General features: G+C 40.3%; 1 protein-coding gene across 9 annotated transcripts in view; it reads left to right on the forward strand.

The window, feature by feature from the left end:
• Window positions 1-24234, forward strand: part of LOC114566479 (actin-binding LIM protein 3) — a 48168-nt gene that overhangs the window by 22291 nt on the left and 1643 nt on the right. The window contains exons 5-22 of one of the 9 annotated variants that reach the window (XM_028594974.1): window positions 1411-1537; window positions 2377-2470; window positions 2901-2988; window positions 7109-7167; window positions 9109-9189; window positions 9810-9971; window positions 10159-10188; window positions 11234-11336; window positions 11613-11717; window positions 13407-13457; window positions 15477-15614; window positions 15735-15799; window positions 16155-16296; window positions 20734-20763; window positions 22547-22605; window positions 22905-22974; window positions 23151-23158; window positions 24148-24228. In XM_028594974.1, the coding sequence (XP_028450775.1) occupies window positions 1411-1537; window positions 2377-2470; window positions 2901-2988; window positions 7109-7167; window positions 9109-9189; window positions 9810-9971; window positions 10159-10188; window positions 11234-11336; window positions 11613-11717; window positions 13407-13457; window positions 15477-15614; window positions 15735-15799; window positions 16155-16296; window positions 20734-20763; window positions 22547-22605; window positions 22905-22974; window positions 23151-23158; window positions 24148-24228 (1493 nt within the window). Of the gene's footprint in view, window positions 1-1410; window positions 1538-2376; window positions 2471-2900; window positions 2989-7108; window positions 7168-9108; window positions 9190-9809; window positions 9972-10158; window positions 10189-11233; window positions 11337-11612; window positions 11718-13406; window positions 13458-15476; window positions 15615-15734; window positions 15800-16154; window positions 16297-20733; window positions 20889-22546; window positions 22606-22904; window positions 22975-23150; window positions 23159-24147; window positions 24229-24234 lie in introns of those variants that run through there. The other 8 variants (XM_028594975.1, XM_028594976.1, XM_028594980.1 and 5 more) reach the window with 8 other exon arrangements.

Below are 24234 nucleotides of genomic sequence, written 5' to 3' on the forward strand. Positions count from 1 at the left end.
CCGTTTTTGTGGCTCTTTCGTTCCTTTTGTTTGTACTGTAAACACAAATCTTTAAAACTGTAGTAAAATAATGTATTTGTAGGGGACTACTGTATTTCCAGCCGTGGAATAATACACAATTTAGTGCTGTATTTACAGCAGCAGCACAGTGCATATAGGATTGACTAAGAATAAACTACAGTGCCCATATTAATGTAGGAACGTGGGCATGGTGTAACGGTGTCACTCATTGATGTGTTTTTGGGCAATGGGCGTCAGAGGCATAATCAGGCTCTGGTTGGTTTATTTTAGTTTCTTCATGACATTTTTTTTTTTTTCATTTCACGTTTATTTGAATAGTGACAGATGCTTAGACATAGACATTTGTGCAACAAATCTCCAATGTACAGCATCACAGCATTTATATAGCTATTGCCAATTTCCAGTGCCCGTCCCTAGAAGGGCTTTTACAGTCATAAAAACAAACATTAAACATTGCTACAATTAAAATACATAAAGCACATAAACATACAAGACACATCCATCTGTACCCACCATACCCCAAGGTAAGGTAAGGTCATGATTTAATGTAGCCTACTGATATTTAACTAAAATGACATACTAAGGGCCCTATCTTGCACTCACAATTTTTGCAAACCATACATAATTAAAAGGAAAAATATTACTGAAAATGCGCTTGACGGGCATTTATTACTTTGACGCATCTCGGACAGCTCCCGCTGGCGTGCGCCAAGCAAATCCGCCGTTATAATAGCAATCCGCCATGGAACAAGCACGCCTGCTCTTAAAGGGAATGTGAGATGACGCTCTGATTGGTTTGTTGCACGTTACGCCCAAACCACGCCTAGCTACTTCAGACCAACCCATTTTAGATTTGCGTCGGGCGCAAGAGTCATTTATCCCGCCGGTATAATAGCAACAGCGCCAGAGATCCGCCCACAAAGCTACTTGCATTTCACGTTTGATACTTGCGTTTCAGATCGTTAAAATAGGGCCCTAAGACTGTTAATACCCCCACAGGTGAAAACAACACTAGAAGAGTTCTACTGTCCACCTGCTGTATGCTGCAAAACATAGCCACATCCCCTGCAGCCAGCCACACACACACACACACACACACACACACACACACACACACAGAAGGTGGCCTGCTGCTCCAGGTAGTCTTGTAGCCTGGTTGTGGTAGCTCCATCTGGCAAAGACAGTGTGACTATGATGACAGGAAAGATGGATGAGGGAGAAAGAGGAAGGAGGAGAGAAGTGAGATTGACAGAGCAGAGAGACAAGGACAGAGAGGAAAGATGGCAAAATTAATGCTCAAAATGTTGAAGCTGCTCTCATCATCTTTGTGTGTTTTTTCAGTGCTGCTCTCCTCTCCTCTCCTCTCCTCTCCTCTCCTCTCCTCTCTAGACTGTGCAGGCTGTGGCGAGGAAATCAAACAGGGTCAGTCTCTGCTGGCTCTGGAGAGACAGTGGCATGTCAGTTGCTTTAAATGCAGAACGTGCGGCTGTGCGCTCACTGGAGAGTACATCAGCAAGTAGGTGGCTTGATCCCCCATATGTACACTCTCTACTGTAGTTATGTTTGAGCCAATGCAGTAAATAAGTAAACCACATCCTCTCCTGCTTGTTTGTTAATCTCACATTGCCAGATCTCCACAGTGCTGTGAAGTAAGGTCTGGCTACACCACACATACATTCTTGGTTGCTTACATTTCTTTAAAACAATCTCAATCGTCTCAGTCGTCAAAGTTCTGGACACAGCGAGGGTGGCTCTGCAAAATAGTTGTTCTGGTGGAACATTTGCACCCCGCAAAAGAAAATGTCACATAAAATATTAAATGATGTTAACCGTTCACACAAAGAGCTTTTAAAATTAGCAGGATACATGGTTAAATGTAATTTGCTCTTACCAATCTATCACCATACTTTGTCCAAAGCAATCCCCACCAATCGGTCCCCAAACGTCCCAGTTAGATAGTAAATGCTGTAAACATATTCTTTGTAAATCTTCACAGTGATTCCCCAAAAGAACAAAGCAGGCCTGCCTTATTGTACGATCCACGAAGGACATCCGGCGAGTGGCTTTATCCTGGAAATGTTCTGTTGATCCAGACTACTTGTGTTTAGGCTTTTATAGTCAAAGCTATGCTCTGTGACCAATTTGCTTGAAGCTGTTGTTAAAATAGAAAGCTACTTGGAGCACTCTTATTGTGGCAAGTCATGGAAAGCACCTTTGCATATCAGTTATTTATTTGTAAGACAATAACTGGCAATTATTCAATCAGTCTTTTAATCAACTAGACACCCACAGTATTTATTTAAATGTTCATATTTGGAAGACACAATGAAACTTGCTTTTTTGTTTCCCTGGCAGGGATGGGATACCTTACTGTGAGACTGACTACCACACTCAGTTTGGGATCAGGTGTGATAGCTGTAACAGGTACATCAGCGGCAGAGTACTTGAGGTGAGTGCACTTTTCCATGTATGAATATGTGTGTATGCTTTAAGACAAATGGGAACACGAGGGAGAATGTGCATATTCTGTGTGTGTCTTTGTGAAGGAAAGTGTGGGTTTGTGTGCATGCATGCCAGTATGTGTCAGCCTATAAAAAGCTGCGAAAAAACGCAGCTGTCCCTCTTTACTGTAAAAGACTGAAGTGCGGACTGATGACGAAGCAGCTTTGGAAAACCAACAAAGCAACACTCTCCCATCTTCTCTACCCTAATCATTACTGTTTTGTCTCTTTATTATCAAGCTTCTCCCCTTTCTTCATTCCTCGTTCTTTTTCTCCACCGCCACTCTGTTCTCGTTTCCTCATTTGTGCCATCTGCTTTAGCATCTCTCTGCCTTATTTATTTCCTCTCACTTTTCCTTTCCTTTTCTTCTCCTCTAGGCTGGAGGGAAGCACTACCACCCCAGCTGTGCCAGGTGTGCTCGCTGTCATATGATGTTCCTGGAAGGAGAAGAAATGTACCTTACAGGTGAGGGAGGAGAGCCAGACAAATGCTACAAAAAGTGTAAAATTGATTTGTTGTTTTGTGAGTAGATGGCCATACAAAGGTGCTTCAGTATATGTACAGCTAACAGGCAAAGAATAGACTTGTAGCATCTATTGAATTAGCTGAACCCTGCAAGTATCCAGATGGCCTGAGTGTGTGTGTGTGTGTGTGTGTGTGTGTGTGTGTGTGTGTGTGTGTGTGTGTGTGTGTGTGTGTGTGAGACAAAGAAAGAGTTAGAGAGCAAGTAGGATATGGTCACCTGATAAATGACTGCTTTTAACAAAGCACCCTTATATAGTTTATTGATCTCGCATATACCACTCTGGTTAAGACACACACACACACACACAAACACACCTTCCCCCAGCTGATGTTTGTTTTGTACACACAAAGGTTGAAGTCAATTACCTCTCAACCTCCGCCTCCACTATGTCCATTACTCTGTGCTGTCCCTGACGGAATTAATCTGAATGAAACGACTTCACCGGATGTTTAAATTCAATCATCCAGAAGCATCTGTTTTGCAAATTAGATAATAGTAATTAAAGTTAATAAGCTCAATCATGCATTCAAATAGGTTGATATGCTGGCAAACCTTCTTTACCATGTGAGTCAAGCTTGAATTTATGTGCATTTTGCTTCAATTCTTTTTAAATCAACCAATCAAATGTCCTGCAAATTGCTCTAATAAGCAGCTGTTTTGCATTAGAAATGATGTTTCGTAGGAAATGCACCATAATGTTGGCCATAATATTTATGGAACTACATTTAATTTGCTAAATTATGATTAAAAGGCATCATTAAATGCCATGATCTTTCCCTGACCATACCTCAACCACAGTTTAGTTTGAATACATGCTGTACTGTATGATTTATATTGTAGGAAAAAGGAAATATGTTAGCTGTGAACATTTTGCAGATAAATACAATATTAACATGTCTGATATGTTGAAGAAAAAATGCCAGCATTTCCTTGAGAACCTGATGTTAATGCAAATCAGCTGCATTATGAACATAATGTAGGAGATATGGTTGTGTAAACAGGCCACACATGAAAATAAGAGCATGCAATTATAAACTGCACAAATGTTTCTTTAAGATAACGGTGAAATGGAAAAAGAAATTCAAATAGTACACACGCACAGATAATGTAGCCTGACTGAGTTGAATCCAGATTAACTGTAGAGCTACTGTAGCATAACATGTGGCTGACACACAGTGTCGCCGAGTCGCCACACAGGTTGACGCCTCCTGTTTCACCTCATTGACATTCAGCTGCTCTCCTGCTCACAGCCACCATTAAAACTAAGCATTTGCATATTCTACGTGAAGTCTGTGTATGTATATATGTGTGTGTGTGTGTGTGTGTTTTATTGTATGCCTATAAATATATAAGAGTAATTTTCTGTGTATCTGCTTCATGTTTGCACGTGTGCGTCTGCATATGAATGCAGGGTGTGTCCGCGTGTGTGCTGAGCTCTGGTGAGCTGCCCCAAGGTTACATTCACTCCTTTTGATGACTTTAGACATGTAGGAGGGCTGAGCAATCACCCTCGTGAGACACACTCAATTACGACACACATGCACACACAACACGTGCACACACATGCAGTCAATATCACGATACATGTCTGGAATGAAAAGTGGTGTGTGTGTTGGCGGGGTGGGGGGGTCATGGGGGTGTAGAACTACTTTATGAACTAATCGTGAATGTTTAACCTCCTAAAATGGACAGATGGATGAAAATAGTGTGTTTATTGTTCCCTCAAATATGTTCACAAACATCTAAAGACAGTTTACTCAATTAAATTAAAGGTAACAACTCAACTGTGCGCAGCCTATTGTTTCCGATGGCTTTATTTGTATTTTTTTTTTTTTTTGCACAATAAAATCAAGAAAGTGACACAAGAAAATAAGTAATATAAAATAAAGATTGTGCAGGTGAGATATATAAAACCCCTAGGGGCTCATAGAAGGAATCTCACCTAAGGAATAGAAGATGAAAAAAATATGATGAGCAAGTACAATTGCTTGCGCCACTTTACGATGGTGTTTCACTGTGTGCTGTGAGCTCGTGCTCAAAGTTGAACCTGGTTGAACTTTGTGGGAAGCGCATTGTAGCGCAATGTGCGCTGAACCCAGCGGCAAGGACAGCACAAACCTTGTTCGGTCTGAAAGGCCTATAAAAGATTAATCAACTAATGGTTTCAGGCCGAGTCCAGTAGAAACTGATTGCAGATTTCCAACTGTCATCTATAGGCAATAAACTGACTACTTCAAAAAAGCCGAACTAACCCTTTAAGTGCATCCATGCACCTTTATCTATTATCGTACACTCTCGATAAAGTCTCATTTTAAATACAACAGACATCAGGGGGTTAAAGGAATGGAAGAAATCATAGTACATATCTGACTGGTAACATTAGTCTGATGTGTATGCTGTTTCTCATGGCAGCATGATTCAGCAAAAAGCAAAACTCCTGAGTCCATTTAAATATCTGCTGCTTTATAGCATTAGAATTTCAAATGACATAAGCACAAATGTCAATATTGCTACCCTAGATTTCACCGACTACCTTCATCCCCTCTTTTGAATATCACCAGTCAAGATAAAGAGGCCGGTCTTGTCCACTGATTAACCTCATTTTGCATTAAGTTAATAAAATATAAAATAAAAGTCTCTCTAAACATAGCTGAGGCTTTATTTTTAAATGAAAAGACAGAGAACAAATTGGGGGTTACATTTCAGGCAGCTAATTTTCTCAGAAGTGATGTGCAGTGCTGTTGTTTTGGATTGAATTCCTTTCCTCTGCAACATTTGGATTCTCCTCATCCAGGAGATAAAGGATGCAGAGTCCAAGGCCATACATCTGCTCAGCAGCAGAGTTGAGGAGCGTGGGTAGAACGGGGGTGCACTGAATCACCTCGCATGGTTTCTGTCTGCAGTATTGATTTTGTGTGTGTGAGTGTGTGTGGTTGTTGAATTTGTCTGTGTGTGTGTGATTGTGTGCGTGTGTGTGTGTGTGTGAGAGTCTGTCTGTCTGTTTGTTCAGATTAATGGTGTTGATAGTAGTTGTGTATCAGAGTCATGATCAACTAACTGAGTCCATTCGGTTCCTGCATTGTTCCTTGCAAGGCCTGAGAAAGTGTGCGTGTGCGTGTGTGTGCATGCGCTCAGAGCGGATATTATTATTGGTCATTATTACTATTCGCTCCACATGATTCTAACATCCTGACATAAGTGGTTTGTTGTCATTCCCTCTTTCATCATTTGCTCTTTAGTAGTTTCCTCTGTTTCTTTTCTCTTTCTTATCTCAGCCCACCTCTTGTTATTGTGTAATTCAGTTTAATTTAGTTCAATTAAAAAAAAAAACTGTTAAAGCACAATGTTGGCAGTGGTTCTGTTTAGCATATGTATATGGACAGGATATGCAATAAATGTGCATTTCTAAATTACAAAAGAAATGAAAAGACAGTAAACAGCATTTCAAAGTGTAATATTGCACAGTATAATGTAATATTATACTTCTTATATACTTCTCTTCTTTTCTTGCTCTCTGTCTCTTTTACACGATGATACCATTCTCATTTGATTCATTTAGTTAAATATAACTTTATTGTCTATAAAGTGCTCACAATGAAAATGCTAACTTTCTGAGCTAACATTTACTAATTCACATTAAACACAAAGTACAGCTAAGGGTGAAAGGAATGGCATTAGTTTTACAGGTTTAGTCATTAACAGTGTGGACCTGTTGACCTGATGATGGCGCTAGATGAAAAGGTCTCTCTCTCTCTCTCTCTCTCTATCTATCTCTGTTTTCTTTTATGTTTATTTGTGTGGGGAGACAAGAAGACTTCTATCCTCTGTCCTCAGACCAGACAAATTGCCTCCACAGCCTAATGTGTGTGTGTGTGTGTGTGTGTGTGTGTGTGTGTGTGTGTGTGTGTGTGTGTGTGTGTGTGTGTGTGTGTGTTGATTGATGTTGATTCACTTGAGAAAGGCTGATACTCTTCATAGGATCCCATAAAACTGTATGGCTGCTGCCCACACACAGTAAACAAAATAAACTAAGCTAAAATTGTGTGTGCTTGTGTGCAGGTTCAGAGGTTTGGCACCCCATGTGTAAAGAAGCAGCTCGGCTGGCGAGAAAACTGAGGGTGAGCGATACTCAAAATACCCACAACCCACTGGCATTTCTCTCTATTTCTGTTACTGTCCTCTCTGTGTTTCTCTTTGTCTGAAATTTCTAATTCTTGTTTTACAAGTTACATTATTTTATAAGAAGCTAACTAAATCAAGGCTGTCCTCCAGATAAATATAATTATTAAATGAAATATTTTTTTTACAATAACAAAGTCTTATCTTTATCCAAAGAGCCGTTCTATGTTTGCACTTTGGCAACTTCCTACCAGAGTTACATTACCATGAAAATGCAAATAACCCAATATGGGTTATTCACAGGAAGTTGTTTCCATTGTCCTCCTTACCCCCGTCCCACGTTCTTTGTACATACCATAGACTGTATAAAATATGGGTGTAGTCTCCGTGACGTCACCTGCACAGCCAACATGAAGCTTAAAGTGGCCTGTCAATAGTGGCTCAAGCCGTCGCCATCTTGGCATTGCTTGACATCAATTATTCGAAAAATGGGCAAAGAGGTGGAGCATGGATGGAGGTGAGGCGGGCTGAATGAAGCCTACAGTCTATGCTCACCTCCTGTGACGGCAGCCACCTGTCACCCAAAGCGTAACGCCCTCAATTATGCAGAACTTTAACCATGAATATAATTTAAACGGGTGAGTTATAAAAAAAAAATCACCCCTCTCACAGTTGTCATGAAGCGTGAATTTTGTTTTTACGGTAAGTGTCAAGAGTTTATAGACTTCTTTATTTTTCACTAGTAGATATGCATGATGTCTTTGTTATTATTATTATTATTATTATTATTATTATTATTATTATTATTATTATTAGGGCTGCAACAACTAATCGATAAAATTCGATTACTAAAAAAGTTGGCAACGAATTTAATTATCGATTCGTTGTGTCGCGCAACTATTAGGCAACCTAGTCGCGGAGATAAAAAACAAATTGAGTTGAGCGCGGAGCGGAGCAGCGCGGTGCGAAAGAAAAGAAAAAAAGAGCAGAGCGGGGGTAGAGGAAATACGGAGAGAGACCGGAGAGACCCGTAACGTTGTTCTGAAACACTCGGCGGAGGCAGAGAAATCAGTACGACCCAAGTCATCCAAGGTGTGGGAGCATTTCACACTAAATAAATCAAAAACGTGTTAATTGCAAGATAAGCAAAAGCGACACGGCATGGCACGGGCGCACCACGGTGATGAGTCAGCACCTAAAACGTAAACATGTTGGAGTCCTTGATGAGGAGGAAGTTCAACAGCAGGGTAAAGTCACTACACTATCCTACTTCTGTTCCGTTCTGAAGTGAGGAACGTACCGTCCCTCCAGTAGCTCTTCTGGTGCTGCTGTTTACTCGTTATCCAGCAGACTAGCATGACAAGCTAGCGTTAGCTCGGTAATAACAGTAATAAAGCAGGGGTGGTATACTTTGCAAGACTAAATACACGGTTTTATTCACTCGCCTTTTTTAGCCCATTAATTTTTTAATCTGTTGTCATGTATATATTATGTGCTTTGTCCCATATCAGTTATTGTTGACAAATATAATAGTGTGAGGTGTATAAACGAACTTAACTTGCACTTACTACAATGATGGTAATAATTTAATGAATAAGTGTGTGTGTGTGTGTGTGTGTGTGTGTGTCTGTCTGTCTGTCTGTCTGTCTGTATCTGCTATTTGGGTTACTTACCTTTACACAACTATTAACTAAAACAACAAGTATGTATGTATTGAGGTGATGTAAATTAATGCTTTTTTTCTTATCCGATTCATCGATTAATCGAAAAAATAATTGACAGATTAATCGATTATTAAAATAATCGTTACTTGCCGCCCTAATTATTATTATAATATCTTTATAATGTAATTACATGTAGTAAAACTGGCTGTTGTACTTGAACTACTACTTTACTATGACCTCAGGCCTACTCTGACTCTCTTAAACTTGTCCTACCAGCTGAGGCGCACCTCGGAGACGGCATCCATTTCTCCTCCAGGCTCCTCTCCTCTCCTCGGCTCCCCTCACCGGCTCATCTGTGTGAGTACAGCTGTCGCCATGGTTACGCCAACAATGCCATGCTTAGGCCTCATCTGTCACTGTCACAGCCTTCAATCAAAATATAACTGACGGCGACAGATGCACAAAGAGTCCCTTAAAGCTCTTTCTGCCCACCCTATCTGTCTGCAAGCAGACTTTCTGGTCCGTGTGTTTGTCTGTCTCACCACCCGTCTGTCCCCCTGCTTCACTATGTCCGTAAATATTGGGATGTCTGCAGCACCTTAAAGCCTTAGTTATGGGTCTACAGTCAATGTTAGAATCTTCTTTCATTTTGTATGAAGTTATGACGTTCAACACGCCTTCCGGTATGTTAATATAACCTACTCATCTGTCAGTCTGCCTTATGTTATTTTCTGCGTATCTGTATTTTTCTGTGAGTCTGCCAACTGTCTGTTCATGTTTATGATCACACCTCTGTTTAACTTTGTCAGTTTTGCTTCCTCCATTTATGTGTGTTTTTGTATTTACATGTTTTTGTCTATGCCCTTTATTTTTAGTCTATGTTTTTATTTCTGAATTTCTTTTTATGTCAAAAGTTCTATTTGTGACTCTGTTTCCATTTCCTCTCTGTCTCTCTCTGTCTCTCTCTATCTCTCCAGTCTAAAGCCGACAGTGATGTTTTAGGCTATAAGGAGCTGGCAGCTCTGCCCAGGGTCAAAGCCATATATGACATCCAGAGGCCTGACATCATCCCTTATCAGGCCGACCAAGCCCACACAGACCTCTCAGATGACACTTTGGAGCGATACAGCTGCAGACAGGTACACACACACAAACACACTCTCACACACACACACACACACACACACACACACACACACACACACACACACACACACACACACACACACAAACACACAAACACACAAAGTTTGATTAATGGTAATTGACCAGTCATTTTTGTTGCCATAACTTATAGTAATATTTTTTTTTCTCCTTCTCATCCAGTCCTTGGTCTCCTTATCACAATACTCTCATGTAAGTACTCCACCCAACAATTTTATTCTGGAGGTCACTGTCATAAATGCATGTATTGAGTCACAGCAGGCCACCAAATCACTTGTTAGCGCCATAGCAACCCCTGGCCTCATGTTAACTTACCTACCAGGGTTCAACGTTAAAAAAAATTATGCTTGCCCAAAGTCAATTTTTACTGGACCCTATACAAAAAAGTGAGATGCTGCCTGCTTTTATCATGGCAATCCAGCATTTGTTTTCCCGAATGAAGACGTTCCTTTGAAAAGTGATCCACTTTTATCTGCCTTGGACTCGAACTTTGCAAAACATTGCAGTTGTTTCATTGACATCTTCTACTACCACCCAAGAAAACTCCTTCTTTCAGGATGCTTGAAACACTCTTATATATTTTGCTTTAGCTTATACGCAGCCATCATCTTCTTCTTCTTCTAACAAGACAGCCACCAGTCACACATCACTAGTGCCAACTCAATTCTTGATGCCAGTTATTTTTTTAATAGCTTAGTATTCTATGCAAAAAAGGAGTATACATGTATAAAGGCTTTAGGCCGCCCTACACGTTATTGTAGGCCCAGTTGAATATGGAACTTCATTTAATACAATATATGCAGTAGGGGGTCCCTGCTCTGTCTCTCCTTCACTTAAGGGATCCTTGGCTTTAAGAACGTTGAAGACCCCTGCTTTAAAGTATAGTTTATTTGCAGTTAAAGGGCAATGACACCCAAAAGAAACAGTTTGCTGTGTGCCATCTTTTCTCATAACTGGTTTAAACATTCACACATCACTGACTTAATATCCAGAGAACTTGCAGTATATCAATGTGTATGAACGTGCATGTGTGTGCTAAGGGAACTTTTAGGGGCACACGCATATTATGGAATATTAAACTGCTCTCAACGTAAATTTGTGTTTTAAAAGTAGCCTTGTGTAGTCAAAGTTACGGCATTTAGTAAATGAAAGCACATAACTCTAAGACAGCCTCTCTCCCTCTCTCTCTCTTTCTCTCCCTCTCCCTCTCTCCCTCTCTCTCTCTCTCTCTCTCCAGGATCTCTTGGATGGCGTGGAACTAAGAACGAGGCGTTCCTCCAGCTCTGCCTTCACTGACTCTCCCGCAAACGGAGGCTCCCCACTGCATTATTATCTCCCTGGTAATGTGCCCACTCAAGCAGAGACACACGTACCACACACATATGCACAGAAAAAATATAAAGTCCCTAACTGAAGAGCTATACCAGCTCTTTAGGTAGGTGCAATAAGGTGTAACGTCCCGTTCAGAGCTCCGGGATTCCCAGCACCACTCCTGACACACACATATACATGCTCACACAGGTTATCAGTCTGCCTGTCTGTCTGTTTGGGGACGTGGGCCATTCTGTTGCTCATGCTTTGGTTTCTCTAACTGTGATTGGCTGTGCTGGCTGCAGGCAGTGAGAGTGGCAGGAGTTCACCCTATTACAGTCAGCCAGAGCCCAGGTGTGCCACACCCACCACCACCATCTTCCAAGCCCCAAAGCATTTCCATGTGCCAGGTAGGCCGACATCCGAAACACTGACCTGACCTGTTTACTAACCCGAATTGACCCACGTCAGATCGTAACCTACCCTCCAAATATGTACCGGTACTCATTCTTAAAGTCCAGACTCTATGGAACCAATAATCATCAAATGTATTTAAATCCTAGCCAAGGCCCTGACCCACATCCAGATCTACACAAGATGCTCTCCTAACAGACACACAACCTCATTCCCAGTGAGCCTTTAACCGGACTGTGGTCATTTGACATTTTTTGACAAGTGCTAAAGTTAGCTGTTGACAGAAAATGTATGAACAATGATTCTGATAATTGATACATTATCATTTTTCAAGCAGAAATGCCAAATGTGGGGATTTGCTGCTTTTCTCCATTTTATATTATTGGAAACATCTTTGGGTTTTGAATGAACAAAGAAAAATAAATTGAAAACATCACTTTGGGCTGTGGGAAATTGTGGCTGGGATTTTTCCTTTTTTGCTATATATTTTATAAAGATTCATCGATAATAAAAATGGTGTCATGATGCTTAAAAGTTTTCCAAACCATCTAAGCAGAGAAGTAAATTAATCATCCATCCCAAAAAATATACAGTAGTTATCCTTATTTTATTGTACTCCAGTTGGTAGTCTCTGTCTGATTTATCTTACTGATCTGGAGCTCTTGTATAACATATGAGCGCTTTAATCTAACAATTTATACCAGTCCATTTTATTTAAACACTCCATCAACCCTCCATTTTATCAAGTTATTGCCTCAAGTTATTGATCAATCTCCCCCCTGAATGCTCACTCTGTCTTTGTTCCCTTCATTTTAAAAGGCCTTTACTTTTCACTGCAAGCTGTGCATTTGGTTTCCCTCCATCATTCCCTCCTCCTGCCTTCAGTCCATTTCTCACTACATGTTCCCTCTCTCCAGTTTTTCCGAGGCTGTTATTCCTTGCCAGCCCCTGCGACAGCACTCCCTTCATGCTTTTCAAAATGGCGCAAAATGTATTTGGTAGATGCTTTTATCCAAAGTGCCTCATAGTATCACAAGTGCATACAAATTTAGCTTGGATGGCCCATTAGGAGTCAAACCTCTTAACTTTGCCAGGTTTAGTGGCACGCACTGTGCAGAATTTGAAAGTATTTTCTTATAGTTTTTTTTGTTGCTTTAGTTGTTGTTTTATTGCAGCTCAAACTATACTATGTTATAGTGCTTTTCAAGCACTCAAAGCTGAATGCTTACAGAAAACTCTATCAAATGAGAACTACAAGGTGCCACTTTCTCCTCTCATTTCTTAGTTTCTCTCTTCTCACCTTTATCTTTTCCTCTGCATCTTCATCCAGCCCTCTCTCTACCCTTCAAGTGCTCTCCTCCCTCTTCTTTATTCCTGTGCCATCTGCTGCTCTTTCCAGTAATAAGCCTGTGAATCTGTAATAATCAGCCTCTCTGCACGTCAGTCAGGTTGTCTGGATGCATGGCACTGTCTTTGCCATAGAAGTTTATTAACCATGCTGTCAGCTTTACGGTTTCAGAGACTGTTAATCTATACAACTAATTTGGTGGGACAGGATGAGTAAGGCAATCCAGATTCCTCTCCTCTCCTCTCCTCTCCTCTCCTCTCCTCTCTTCTCCTCTCTTCTCCTCCTATCCTCTCCTTCTTGCTTTCCAGACTCATTGTGTTGTTGTTTCTGCTCTTAGCTTCTGAGGAAACCAACATCTACAGGAAACCCCCCATCTATAAAAGACAAGGTTAGTCGATTCCTCACAATGTTGTGCTTTTAATAGCTTTTGTCAGGCTATCTACCTGTCAGCGGTTGGTTGTCAATGCTTTCTCAGTATGAAAGATGCTTCTGTTTGTCTGATTTAATGAATCATAGAAAAGATCTGTCTAACACCGGGTGCTTCTGGTGACATTCAGTCATCTACAACTTCTCTCAAAGGAAAGTAGTTAGAGGAAGTGAAAGCATTTCCTCAGATGATGCAGGATAATCTGAATGGAGGATCAGATTATGCTGTGTTTAAAATATCTCAAATTTTGCTCTTTGTTTGTCTGGTAACCAACCAGCAGATTATGCCTGTGTCCTGTAAGGTCTGAAACTCTATTCTAGTGCTTTAATGATTATTCAGTTAACCAATGAGTTGTTCAACAACTATTTTGGTTTGAATTTAGAAGACAAATGACATTCACAGGTTCCATCTTCTCAAATGTGAGGATTTGCTGCTTTTATACCCTTGTAGATTAAATATCTCTAAATAAAATATCTTCTACTATGTAAGGCTCAGCTACATTACAGTCACAGTGGGCCACCTGCTCCATGTTTAGCACCATAGCAATCCCTGGCCTTATGTTACCTTTATCTAAAAACAAGTTATAAGCAGAGAGATGTTTGTAATTTGGAAAAACAACAGTACTGCATCAGATCAGGAATCAATGTTGAATGAAAACAGTTGGATTGTGGTATTCTCTACACATCACATCCCTTATTATCTGTTGGGTCCTAATAAATAAGTGAATCCCCTGGGGGATAACAATGTTACTGTAAATAACAGCTGACTTGGCTAAAACTAAACTACAGCTGTGATGTTAGATAGTTGTAGCCACATCAGAGGCGAGATCACATATTCAATTGGGGATTCAAGAGGTGAAGTAAAACTGAGAGAAGCAGCGCCAAATACTCTTAAGTGTTTAGGTGATCCATCAGTGCTCAGATGGCAGGTCCTCAGAAACACCTCTGGATGAGTTACGCTGAGCTACAAAATGCTGACAAACCTATCTCTCTTTAGTCTGAGCAAGCAATCTGTGATCTGGGCTCTGTGAATGAGTTTTAATTTACAGCACAAATCATTTATAGGCCAGTTTTCATATTAAGGCAAAGGACCATAATCAGTTATATGTGCTGTATATTTAGTACCATAATGTACTGTATGTCATAGTCAAACCTGGCTGCAGCTCAAAAACAAACCTTTTTAGAGCTACCAAGGTGGTGTTTGGTTACATTATCAGACATGTACACAACGGTACAACTGAGAAAGATAGCGAGAGTTTGAGAGATTTGTTTTATGTTTTTCTTAATGCTTTTTTAATATCTGTTTTAAATCAACAATGTTGCATGGCATCTGTCCTGCATGTTTAACATGAAACAATGATGAATGCATTTGTCCCTGTTTAACAAATCACAAATATGGGGACAGATTGCTCCATTGGACTTGTGTGTCCAGTGTAAGTTTGGATTGTCCACATCCTAAAAGTTACATTAAAGCAACCACAGCCTTAGTCAAAATATGACCTTTGTTATATGTCACTCGCTCGCTCTTTTCACTGTCTAACAATAGCCACAAACCCCCTTCAACTATTTCCTTCAAGATATTTCATCCTCACGCTTTACACCTTTGCTTGCTTACTGGAAGTTGTGCATCAGATCCCATCACATTTTCTCTGACCTCCTTTCTGTTCTTTGTACCCTTGCTTTTGATGCCTTCTCCTCCTCCCGTCTTTCCCCCCTGCTGTTGCCCACCCCCTCTGTAAGTAAATGCACTACTTTGTCCATCTTGTTTCTCCTGCACGCACACACAAAAAGACACCTCAATGAAACATATTAGAGACCTACAACAAACAAATACATTTTCGTTAAAGCAGTTGCATTTTATTGTTATTTTAAGCATGTAAATCAGCCTAGAAATGCTTTTTTTGGGGGGGGGTTATCACAAATTTTGTTGAAGAATTCTGCAATTTCTCTCTCTCGCTTTCTCTGATTGTCTCTCCTTCAGCCATATCTTCCTCTCCGGCAGCCAGTAAGAGTAAGACTAATGAAAACCTCCTCAGTTCCAGTCGCCTTTCCACCTCCAACGGCAACAGCCTTTATCACCCAGACTCCAACTACTACCCATATACTGGCTCGCCAAAAGGTACTGCTCCCTCTCGTTCTGAAACACACTTCTTCACACACGTGCTTATAAACTGTATTTACTCTTTACTTACCATCTTTCATTCATTGCCTTTTATTTCCTCCATCTCTCTCTCTCTAGTCTCCAGGGTCAGGAGGTTTTCGACCGGGGGAGAGGATGATGGATGGAATCAGAATATAAACAAGGTAAGAAAGAAAGATGTTCTCCTGCTTCTCCCTTTTATATTTTAAGTGAGTTTGTCAATATTTAATGAGCTGCTGGTTAATTCAAAGTTTCTTACCAACCTCACCCACTGGACATGATACAAAATGATGCTCCCCTCTGCTTCTATCATTTTATGTTCATTCCTCTATGTTTTCAAACAACAACCATCCACCTTTCACATCACCATCTATCAACCCATGCATCCATCCCACTCAACCAACTCTTATTGCTCTGTGTATCTGTCCATTTTCCCATTTTTCTGGCCCCTTTATTTAACTCATCCTTCTATTCCTCCCCTCTACTCTCCCTTCCTTCTCCCTCCTTCCCTCCCCACAGGGAATTGGCAGGATGATCCTGAAGGAGGAGATGAAAGCGCGTTCAGGTTGTCATGACAATGACCAGTGGGGGAGCAGACGCAGTTCCCGCAGTAGCAGCAAGGAGGCGCTGAATAATATGGAATACAGCTCTCTCAATGGCTGTAAGTCTGTGGTCGTGAGTGTGTGTCTGTTTTTGTCACTTCTTCAATCTGTCGGTAAGGGTTGGTTTTTGTAGATTTACTCAGTTTACTACATGTTGCATACTTGACATCATTTGCTGATTAGCACTAAATACAAAGCACAGCTGAGGCTGATGGAAATGTCATTAGTTTTGCAGGTATTTGGCCATAAACTAAAGTATTTGCCACGTTGAAAGTTTACCTGTTGATTATGGCTGCAACTAACTATTATTTTAATAATCGATTAATCTGTCGATTATTTTTTCGATTAATCGATGAATCGGATTAAAAAAAAAAGCATTAATTTACATCAACTCAATACATACATACTTGTTGTTTTAGTTAATAGTTGTGTAAAGGTAAGTAACCCAAATAGCTGATACAGACAAGACACACAGACAGACAGACAGACAGACAGACACACACACACACACACACACACTTATTCATTAAATTATTACCATCATTGTAGTAAGTGCAAGTTAAGTTTTTTTATACACCACACACTATTATATTTGTCAACAATAACTGATATAGGACAAAGCACATAATATATACATGACAACAGATTGAAAAATGAATGGGCTAAAAAAGGCGAGTGAATAAAACCGTGTATTTAGTCTTGCAAAGTATACCACCCCTGCTTTATTACTGTTATTACCGAGCTAACGCTAGCTTGTCATGCTAGTCTGCTGGATAACGAGTAAACATCAGCACCAGAAGAGCTACTGGAGGGACGGTACGTTCCTCACTTCAGAACGGAACAGAAGTAGGATAGTGTAGTGACTTTACCCTGCTGTTGAACTCCCTTCCTCCTCATCAAGGACTCCAACATGTTTACGTTTTAGGTGCTGACTCATCACCGTGGTGCGCCCGTGCCATGCCGTGTCGCTTTTGCTTATCTTGCAATTAACACGTTTTTGATTTATTTAGTGTGAAATGCTCCCACACCTTGGATGACTTGGGTCGTACTGATTTCTCTGCCTCCGCCGAGTGTTTCAGAACAACGTTACGGTTCTCTCCGGTCTCTCTCCGTATTTCCTCTACCCCCGCTCTGCTCTTTTTTCTTTTCTTTCGCTCCGCGCTGCTCCGCCCCGCGCTTAACTCAATTTTCTTTTTATCTCCGTGACTAGGTTGCCTAATAGTTGCGCGACACAACAAATCGATAATTAAATTCGTTGCCAACTTTTTTAGTAATCAAATTTTATCGATTAGTTGTTGCAGCCCTACTGTTGCCGGCACTAGATGAAAAGTAAAGGGATCACCAAAGTTATTACAGTTAATCGTGGCACGTGTGTACAGAATTCAGGTAGACCTTTCACACAAAACCTTATGGAGGAGTTAGAGGAAAAGTCAGGAGATCCCCACCAAACTCGGCAGGCTTCATCCTCTGGCCACCATGATTTCTTTACAGATTTTCACAGCAATCGAACAATTAGTTGTTGAGATATTTCAGTTTGGACCAAAGTTATGGACAGACAGACCAGCTGCTAGCATGGCTAAAAATTGATCTAAAGAACCATGGTCGGCTCTGCGGTTGTCAATACTATAAAGTATGATCGGTAAACACTGACATGGTCCTTTAAGGTTATATCAGGGTTGAGACTGTGGTTCAGGTTCAAGTTAATGTAATGGTGATGATTGGGCTGTGGTGGTGAGGGTTAGAGGTCCGGTAATGAAAATAGTCACCTTTAGAGGAAAAGGAATGTGTGTCTCGTTGTGATGCCGACCAAGCCACAGTGGGGGGAGTTTCCCAGCTCTGTATTAACTCTCCCATTAATCCCATTCCTGATTGCATTCAGCACAGGTAAGGGCAAGACAAAGATGGAGAGACTCTGAGAGAGAAAGAGAGAGAGAGAGAGAGTGTTTAGGTGGAGGTCAAATGGGAATAAAAGAGAGGGTGTTATAACAGGAGAGAGAGAGAGAGAATTAACTTTAAAAGAGAGAGGGAGTGAGAAGCTAAAGCAATTTGGAGCTGTTCAGAGAAGATGTACGACATGGAGCCAGGAGGTAAATCAGGGTCAGAGAGGGGGGAAATGAGCTTTGTGCACAGGGAGGTCAGACAGAGAGAGGTGTGGATAATGTTGATATTTGGTTCTGCGTAATCACTGTTGGTTTATAGTGTCTGCTGTTATTATTGTGATTAGAAAAATATTGTGTGGTCATCTATTATTCAGAGCACGCGCATTCCAAAATGGGATGTCCACAGTTTGATAGAAGTGACATGAACTCCTACAAAATAATTGACGCTTTGTGAGTTAATTTAACTTAACAGATTTATGTCCATTTTTATGGCATGTCAGCAGCGTGACTGAATGGTCCAGCTCAACTTTGGCCAAGACTGGAATATCTCAATGTTATTACTTATTATTGTATTACATGGATTTCCATGAACATTTGTACAAACATTCACGGTCCCCAGAAGATGAATTCTAATGATTTTTGTTATCCCCTGACTTTTCCATTAGCGCCACCATGAGGTTCACATTTGTGGTTTTAACTGAAATATCTTAAAGGTCCCATGGCTTGAAAATTTCACTTTATGAGTTTTTTTTAACATTAATATGAGTTCCCCCAGCCTGCCTATGGTCCCCCAGTGGCTAGACATGGCGATAAGTATGAACCGAGCCCTGGGTATCCTGCTCTGCCTTTGAGAAAATGAAAGCTCAGATGGGCCGATCTGGAATCTTCTCCTTATGAGGTCATAAGGAGCAAGGTTACCTCCCCTTTCTCTGCTTTGCCCGCCCAGAGAATTTGGCCCACCCATGAGGGAGAGACATCATGGCTTTCAAACAAGCAATGTGGCAGTTGGTCAAGGTCAAACCCCCACCCTCCACCTTGCCCCCCCTCCTCCTCAATATCATTTAAAGCTACAGACACAGTAATGGCACATTCTAAGGAAAGCTCATTATGGGACTGGTTCTAGTGGCTGTAATTCTGCACCAAGGCTGAATTTCGGGAAAGAGACTTCAGATACAGTATTAGGGGACCACTAAGGTCTATATAAAAGCATCAAAAAAGCAGCATGTCATGGGACCTTTAACAACTATTTGGTTGATCGCCATGAAATTTGGTACACACATTCATGTTCCCCTTAGGATGAATTGTAATAACTTTGGTGATCCCTGACTCTGAGCGCCCTCACCAGGTAAACTCTTAATCTGTCACATACTTTGTTATATGACTAAATACATGCCAAACTAATGTTGTTCCCATCAGCCTCAACTGTACTTTGTATTTACTGCTTATTAGCAAATGTTAGCATGCTATGGTGAACATTATACCTGCTAAGCAATGGCATGTTAGCTAGCTGACGTTAACATTTACCTCAAAGCACCGCTGTACCTAAGTAGAGACTCAGAGCTGCTAGCATGGTTGTAGACTCTTAGTATTGTTACTTCATCAGTTATGATAATAAAATTGAAAATAATAAAATGAAAGATCTGTTCCTCTATAAAGATCTCTATATTTTGTTTCGTATTCTTGCACCTGTGTTTGAGAAAAATAATCTCAAGCTGCAGCACAGTCCATTAAAATTACAAAGTTCAGTGAGTAGATGCCATAATTATGTGCATTTTTAACATGAGTGGCCCATGCTGCTTCATATTTTATATGATGTGTAGGTCCTAATGGTGATTTGTCTGCATGTTGCAGCTGGCCTTCTTTATTTTCCTTCAACTAAAAAATTAACTCTCTCGTTTCAGATTACCGTTTGTCCTCATACTCTTATTATGTGACAGGTTTATCAACCACACTTAACACAGTCTCACATACTGTGCATGTTTCAACAATCATACAGACACTAATATGCATGTATCCATGTGTAGACACAAAAAATGACAAAATATGTTACGTTCTTCGTTACGTTTCTGAGAATATTATTGATATATATATATATATATATATATATATATATATATATATATATATATATATATATATATATATATATATATATATATATATATATATATATATATTGAACAGAGGCATTGTTTTAGTTTTAGGCTTTTGTTTTTCATCAGGGGCAGTTACAGGTGTCGGGAAACATCAGCTGATTGCTCAGTTGGCACACATCATGTAAACAACTTTAGTTCCATAGAAGCTTTTAAACCAGTGTTTAGGAAAGTTATCTATTCTAAAAGCAAATATTTCTTTAAGAAATAGGTTGATTGTAATTGATTAGGACTACAGTGTTATTGGGCTTAAGACAGGACTTCTGATGCAAAGTATTTTATATTTCCTAGGTGGATTTGCTGATGAAATTAATATATTGTCCCGTGTGTGTGTGTGTGTGTGTGTGTGTGTGTGTGTGTGTGTGTGTGTGTGTGTGTGTGTGTGTGTGTGTGTGTGTGTGTGTGTGTGTGTGTGTGTGTGTGTGTGTGTGTGTGTGTCCCTCCGCTATCTCTCTGTCCTCAGCTCCCAGATCTGTCTACAGTGCAGACAGCGGTGAGTGGTTCATCAGTGCGTTTTGATCTCTGAGGTCATCTCAAGAGGACGGCAACACAGCGGGCCGTCTTTCCTCTGATCCCCTCCACCCTGTCCGTTCTGCTGTGACAGCGGCAGAGCTTTAAGTCGGAGATTGTTATCACCTCACACACACACACACACACAAACACACACACACGCCCTGCTTTTCTTTTAGGCTACAGGTGGGAAGATGAATGGTGCTGTAGCTTAGGCCTGCATTTAGCAGCTTTTCTTTAGCCGAAGCACTGATCCAGGATCATTGACCTGAACCCCTCAGCCATCTGTTTCACAAAACACAGTTACACACTACACTTCTGATTGTAAAGATAGATGTGTTTTATGGGATCACATTGCCCACACTTGGACTTTAAATACCTGTTATGCAGCTGCATTTTGTAAAATGTATGTATTGTGATCTCTTTCCCCATCTCTTGTATAGCTCTTGCATTGATTTTAATCCAATAACTTCCAACTTGGTCTCTAAATATGTTTTTTAACATCATAAAGATGCATTCTTGTGAATGCAGACTGCCATATGAAGCATGATTGTGCCATTAGATTAGAACACCTGTGAGGATTCACATAGCAGCAGAGATTATAGACCAGCACTTCTACTATAAAGGCATTGATAACTGAGATGTTTAGGCTATTAGTTACACTGTTTGGCATTAGGGCACACTTTGTTGAAATAAGCATATTTCTGAGACACACACCATGATTAATCTATGAAACTGTATCTTATTTCTTTGTTGGGAGAGATTAGGAGAGAGTTGTAAATGACAAACCCATTGGAGTTCAGCGTCTCAAACACGCTGTAAAGTAGGTTTACACACTGGCCAGCATTCTACTGCATCATGGTGTTTCATCCTGGCTCTTTGACATCGCTGTGTAATTTAATTCCCTTCAACACTGGAGTAAACAAGAGAGAGAGAGAGAGAGAAAAAGGTTGAAAGAGAAGAGGAGGGCAGAGCATGAAAGCAGAAGAGAGGGAGGAAGGAGAGGGAAGAGACGAGCAAAAGACTGAGGAAGTATGAATGATGAAGCCGAGAAACGAAGATAGTGAAGAAGAGGCAGGGGAAGGTAGACGTGAGAAAGACAGAAGTAGGACTTGAGGGGATCGATGTGACTCCACTACCCTCTGCTGCTTCAACTGCAGCAGTGCACAACACAGAAAAAGGCCTGCCAAAGGATGCTTAGGATGCTGGTGGTTACCAATGGTTACAAGGGAGATGCAACGCATGCTGGAGGAGTGACAACAAAAGAAAAGATTAATGTTATCGGTGTAGTGGTAGGGTGTTCATGTTCAAATTTTAAACGGTGAGAGGAAGCAGCAATAATGTTCCTCCAACAGATTGGCCTGTTTTTGCAGGCAGATATACTGTGGTTTTTCTTTATTTTTATTTACAGTGTAAGTGTAATAACCAGAGGCTGAAATGGCACATCTAAATAACTGAAATATCAATCTGATTTTACCAATCTGCGTTTCCTATTTGGAGTCTCTCAGGTGGGTGTTCGGGAGGCAGTGGTTGCCTCGAGGTTTAAAAAGCAGTTCCAGTAATTTTTTGAAATCTTGGACTAAATGGGAGAAACTGTTTCCCCAGAGTGATACTTCCAGAAACTGTATGACAAAGATGTTAGAAACCCTTTTCTAATCCTTTAGCAACTGTCAGAATACAGAGGTACTGTGCTCCTATTCATGAATATTAATTGTGCATAATTCCTGTGTTTGTTTATGGTTATGTGTTTATATTTGTTCTTCCAGACTCATACATTGCCAAATCGTCCTCGTTGCCAGGCTACGGCAGAAATGGACTAAACAGGGTAATGTTTGTCATGCCATGCTTACTGTGTATCTTTGTGTGTATGTGTGTGATGGAGAGAGAGACTAAGACAGGCATGGCCATTCACTCAACTGTGAAGCTAACTGAGACAGTAATTAACATCTTTATATTTTTATTGTATTTGTCAGTGTGGTAAATTATTAGACATAATGCCTCACTGATGGGACTTTTTATAGATACTATATGGTATCTGTATACTTTACTTGGTCCTTTCCCTCCATTATAATCATGGAATACATCCTCTCGCTCCATGTTTGCTAAACTGCTCTCGTGTTCTAGCAGCCTGGGAGTGCGGGTGCAGATCATTACCAGTACGACAGCAGTAATGCAGTTAATTGGCAGATCAGAGGTAAGCCTATTGTACGGTTTAAATCTGCTTATCCGCAGTTCTTCTAGTTTTCTCCAGATTTACTTCCCCTCCGGATTCACATTAGTCAGACTGTATATTATGATGGAATAGAGGTGACAACAGATCCAACAGTTAACTGACTGAGACTGTATTTTTCTCTTCTCATTTTCTTTCAGAATACAAGGTAAGATGCTCTAGCCAAAACTAGCAAACTGTTACTGAACCAAGAGTGAAAGGTCTGGATCAGTGGATAATAGAGTAACTCACTCAGTAACACCCACTTGTGAAGCTGACTGACTCCTATAATATTTACAGTACTCCAATATGTTTCACTACTCTTTCTTCTCAATCAAAAAAAGAGTGGAGATCTTTACGGAATAATTTGCTATGACTTTTTTGTGGCATTTCTTGGGGGAAATTCTGTCAATCTTTCAAAGTCCAACAACTGATTTATGAACTAGAAAATAGATTAAAACAGAGTTGAACTTTGTCAAACTTAATCATTTTTTGTGGGATTAGAAAGAGTTGAGAGCAATTCATCAAATCCACACTTTTCTTTTAAATCCTAGAAACTGAAAAAAAGCTTTGACACTTTGCAAGACTAAATACACGGTTTTATTCACTCGCCTTTTTTAACCCATTAATTTTTCAATCTGTTGTCATGTATATATTATGTGCTTTGTCCCATATCAGTTATTGTTGACAAATATAATAGTGTGAGGTGTATAAACGAACTTAACTTGCACTTACTACAATGATGGTAATAATTTAATGAATAAGTGTGTGTGTGTGTGTGTGTGTGTCTGTCTGTCTGTCTGTCTGTCTGTCTGTCTGTCTGTCTTTCTGTCTGTCTGTGTGTCTTGTCTGTATCTGCTATTTGGGTTACTTACCTTTACACAACTATTAACTAAAACAACAAGTATGTATGTATTGAGTTGATGTAAATTAATGCTTTTTTTTTATCTGATTCGACAGATTAATCGATTTATTAAAATAATCGTTAGTTGCAGCCCTATTTATTTTTATAGTTCATTGTGTACTTACATACATAAAGAAATGAAGACCAGCCACTTGCAGTGCATCAGGAAATTACAACAATTACACAGATGTATGTAAGAATGCTAACTAGACTAAAATATATAAAAAGTGTGTGTGTGTGTGTGTGTGTGTTAGATCTACCCGTATGAAGCCCTAATAGTGTCAGTCAGAGGGCAGCAGCGTCTCCCGAGTGATGTGGATCGAGCCAGACTGGAGGTAAAC

Source organism: Perca flavescens, chromosome 13 (assembly GCF_004354835.1).
Source record: "Perca flavescens isolate YP-PL-M2 chromosome 13, PFLA_1.0, whole genome shotgun sequence".
Lineage (NCBI taxonomy): Eukaryota > Metazoa > Chordata > Actinopteri > Perciformes > Percidae > Perca > Perca flavescens.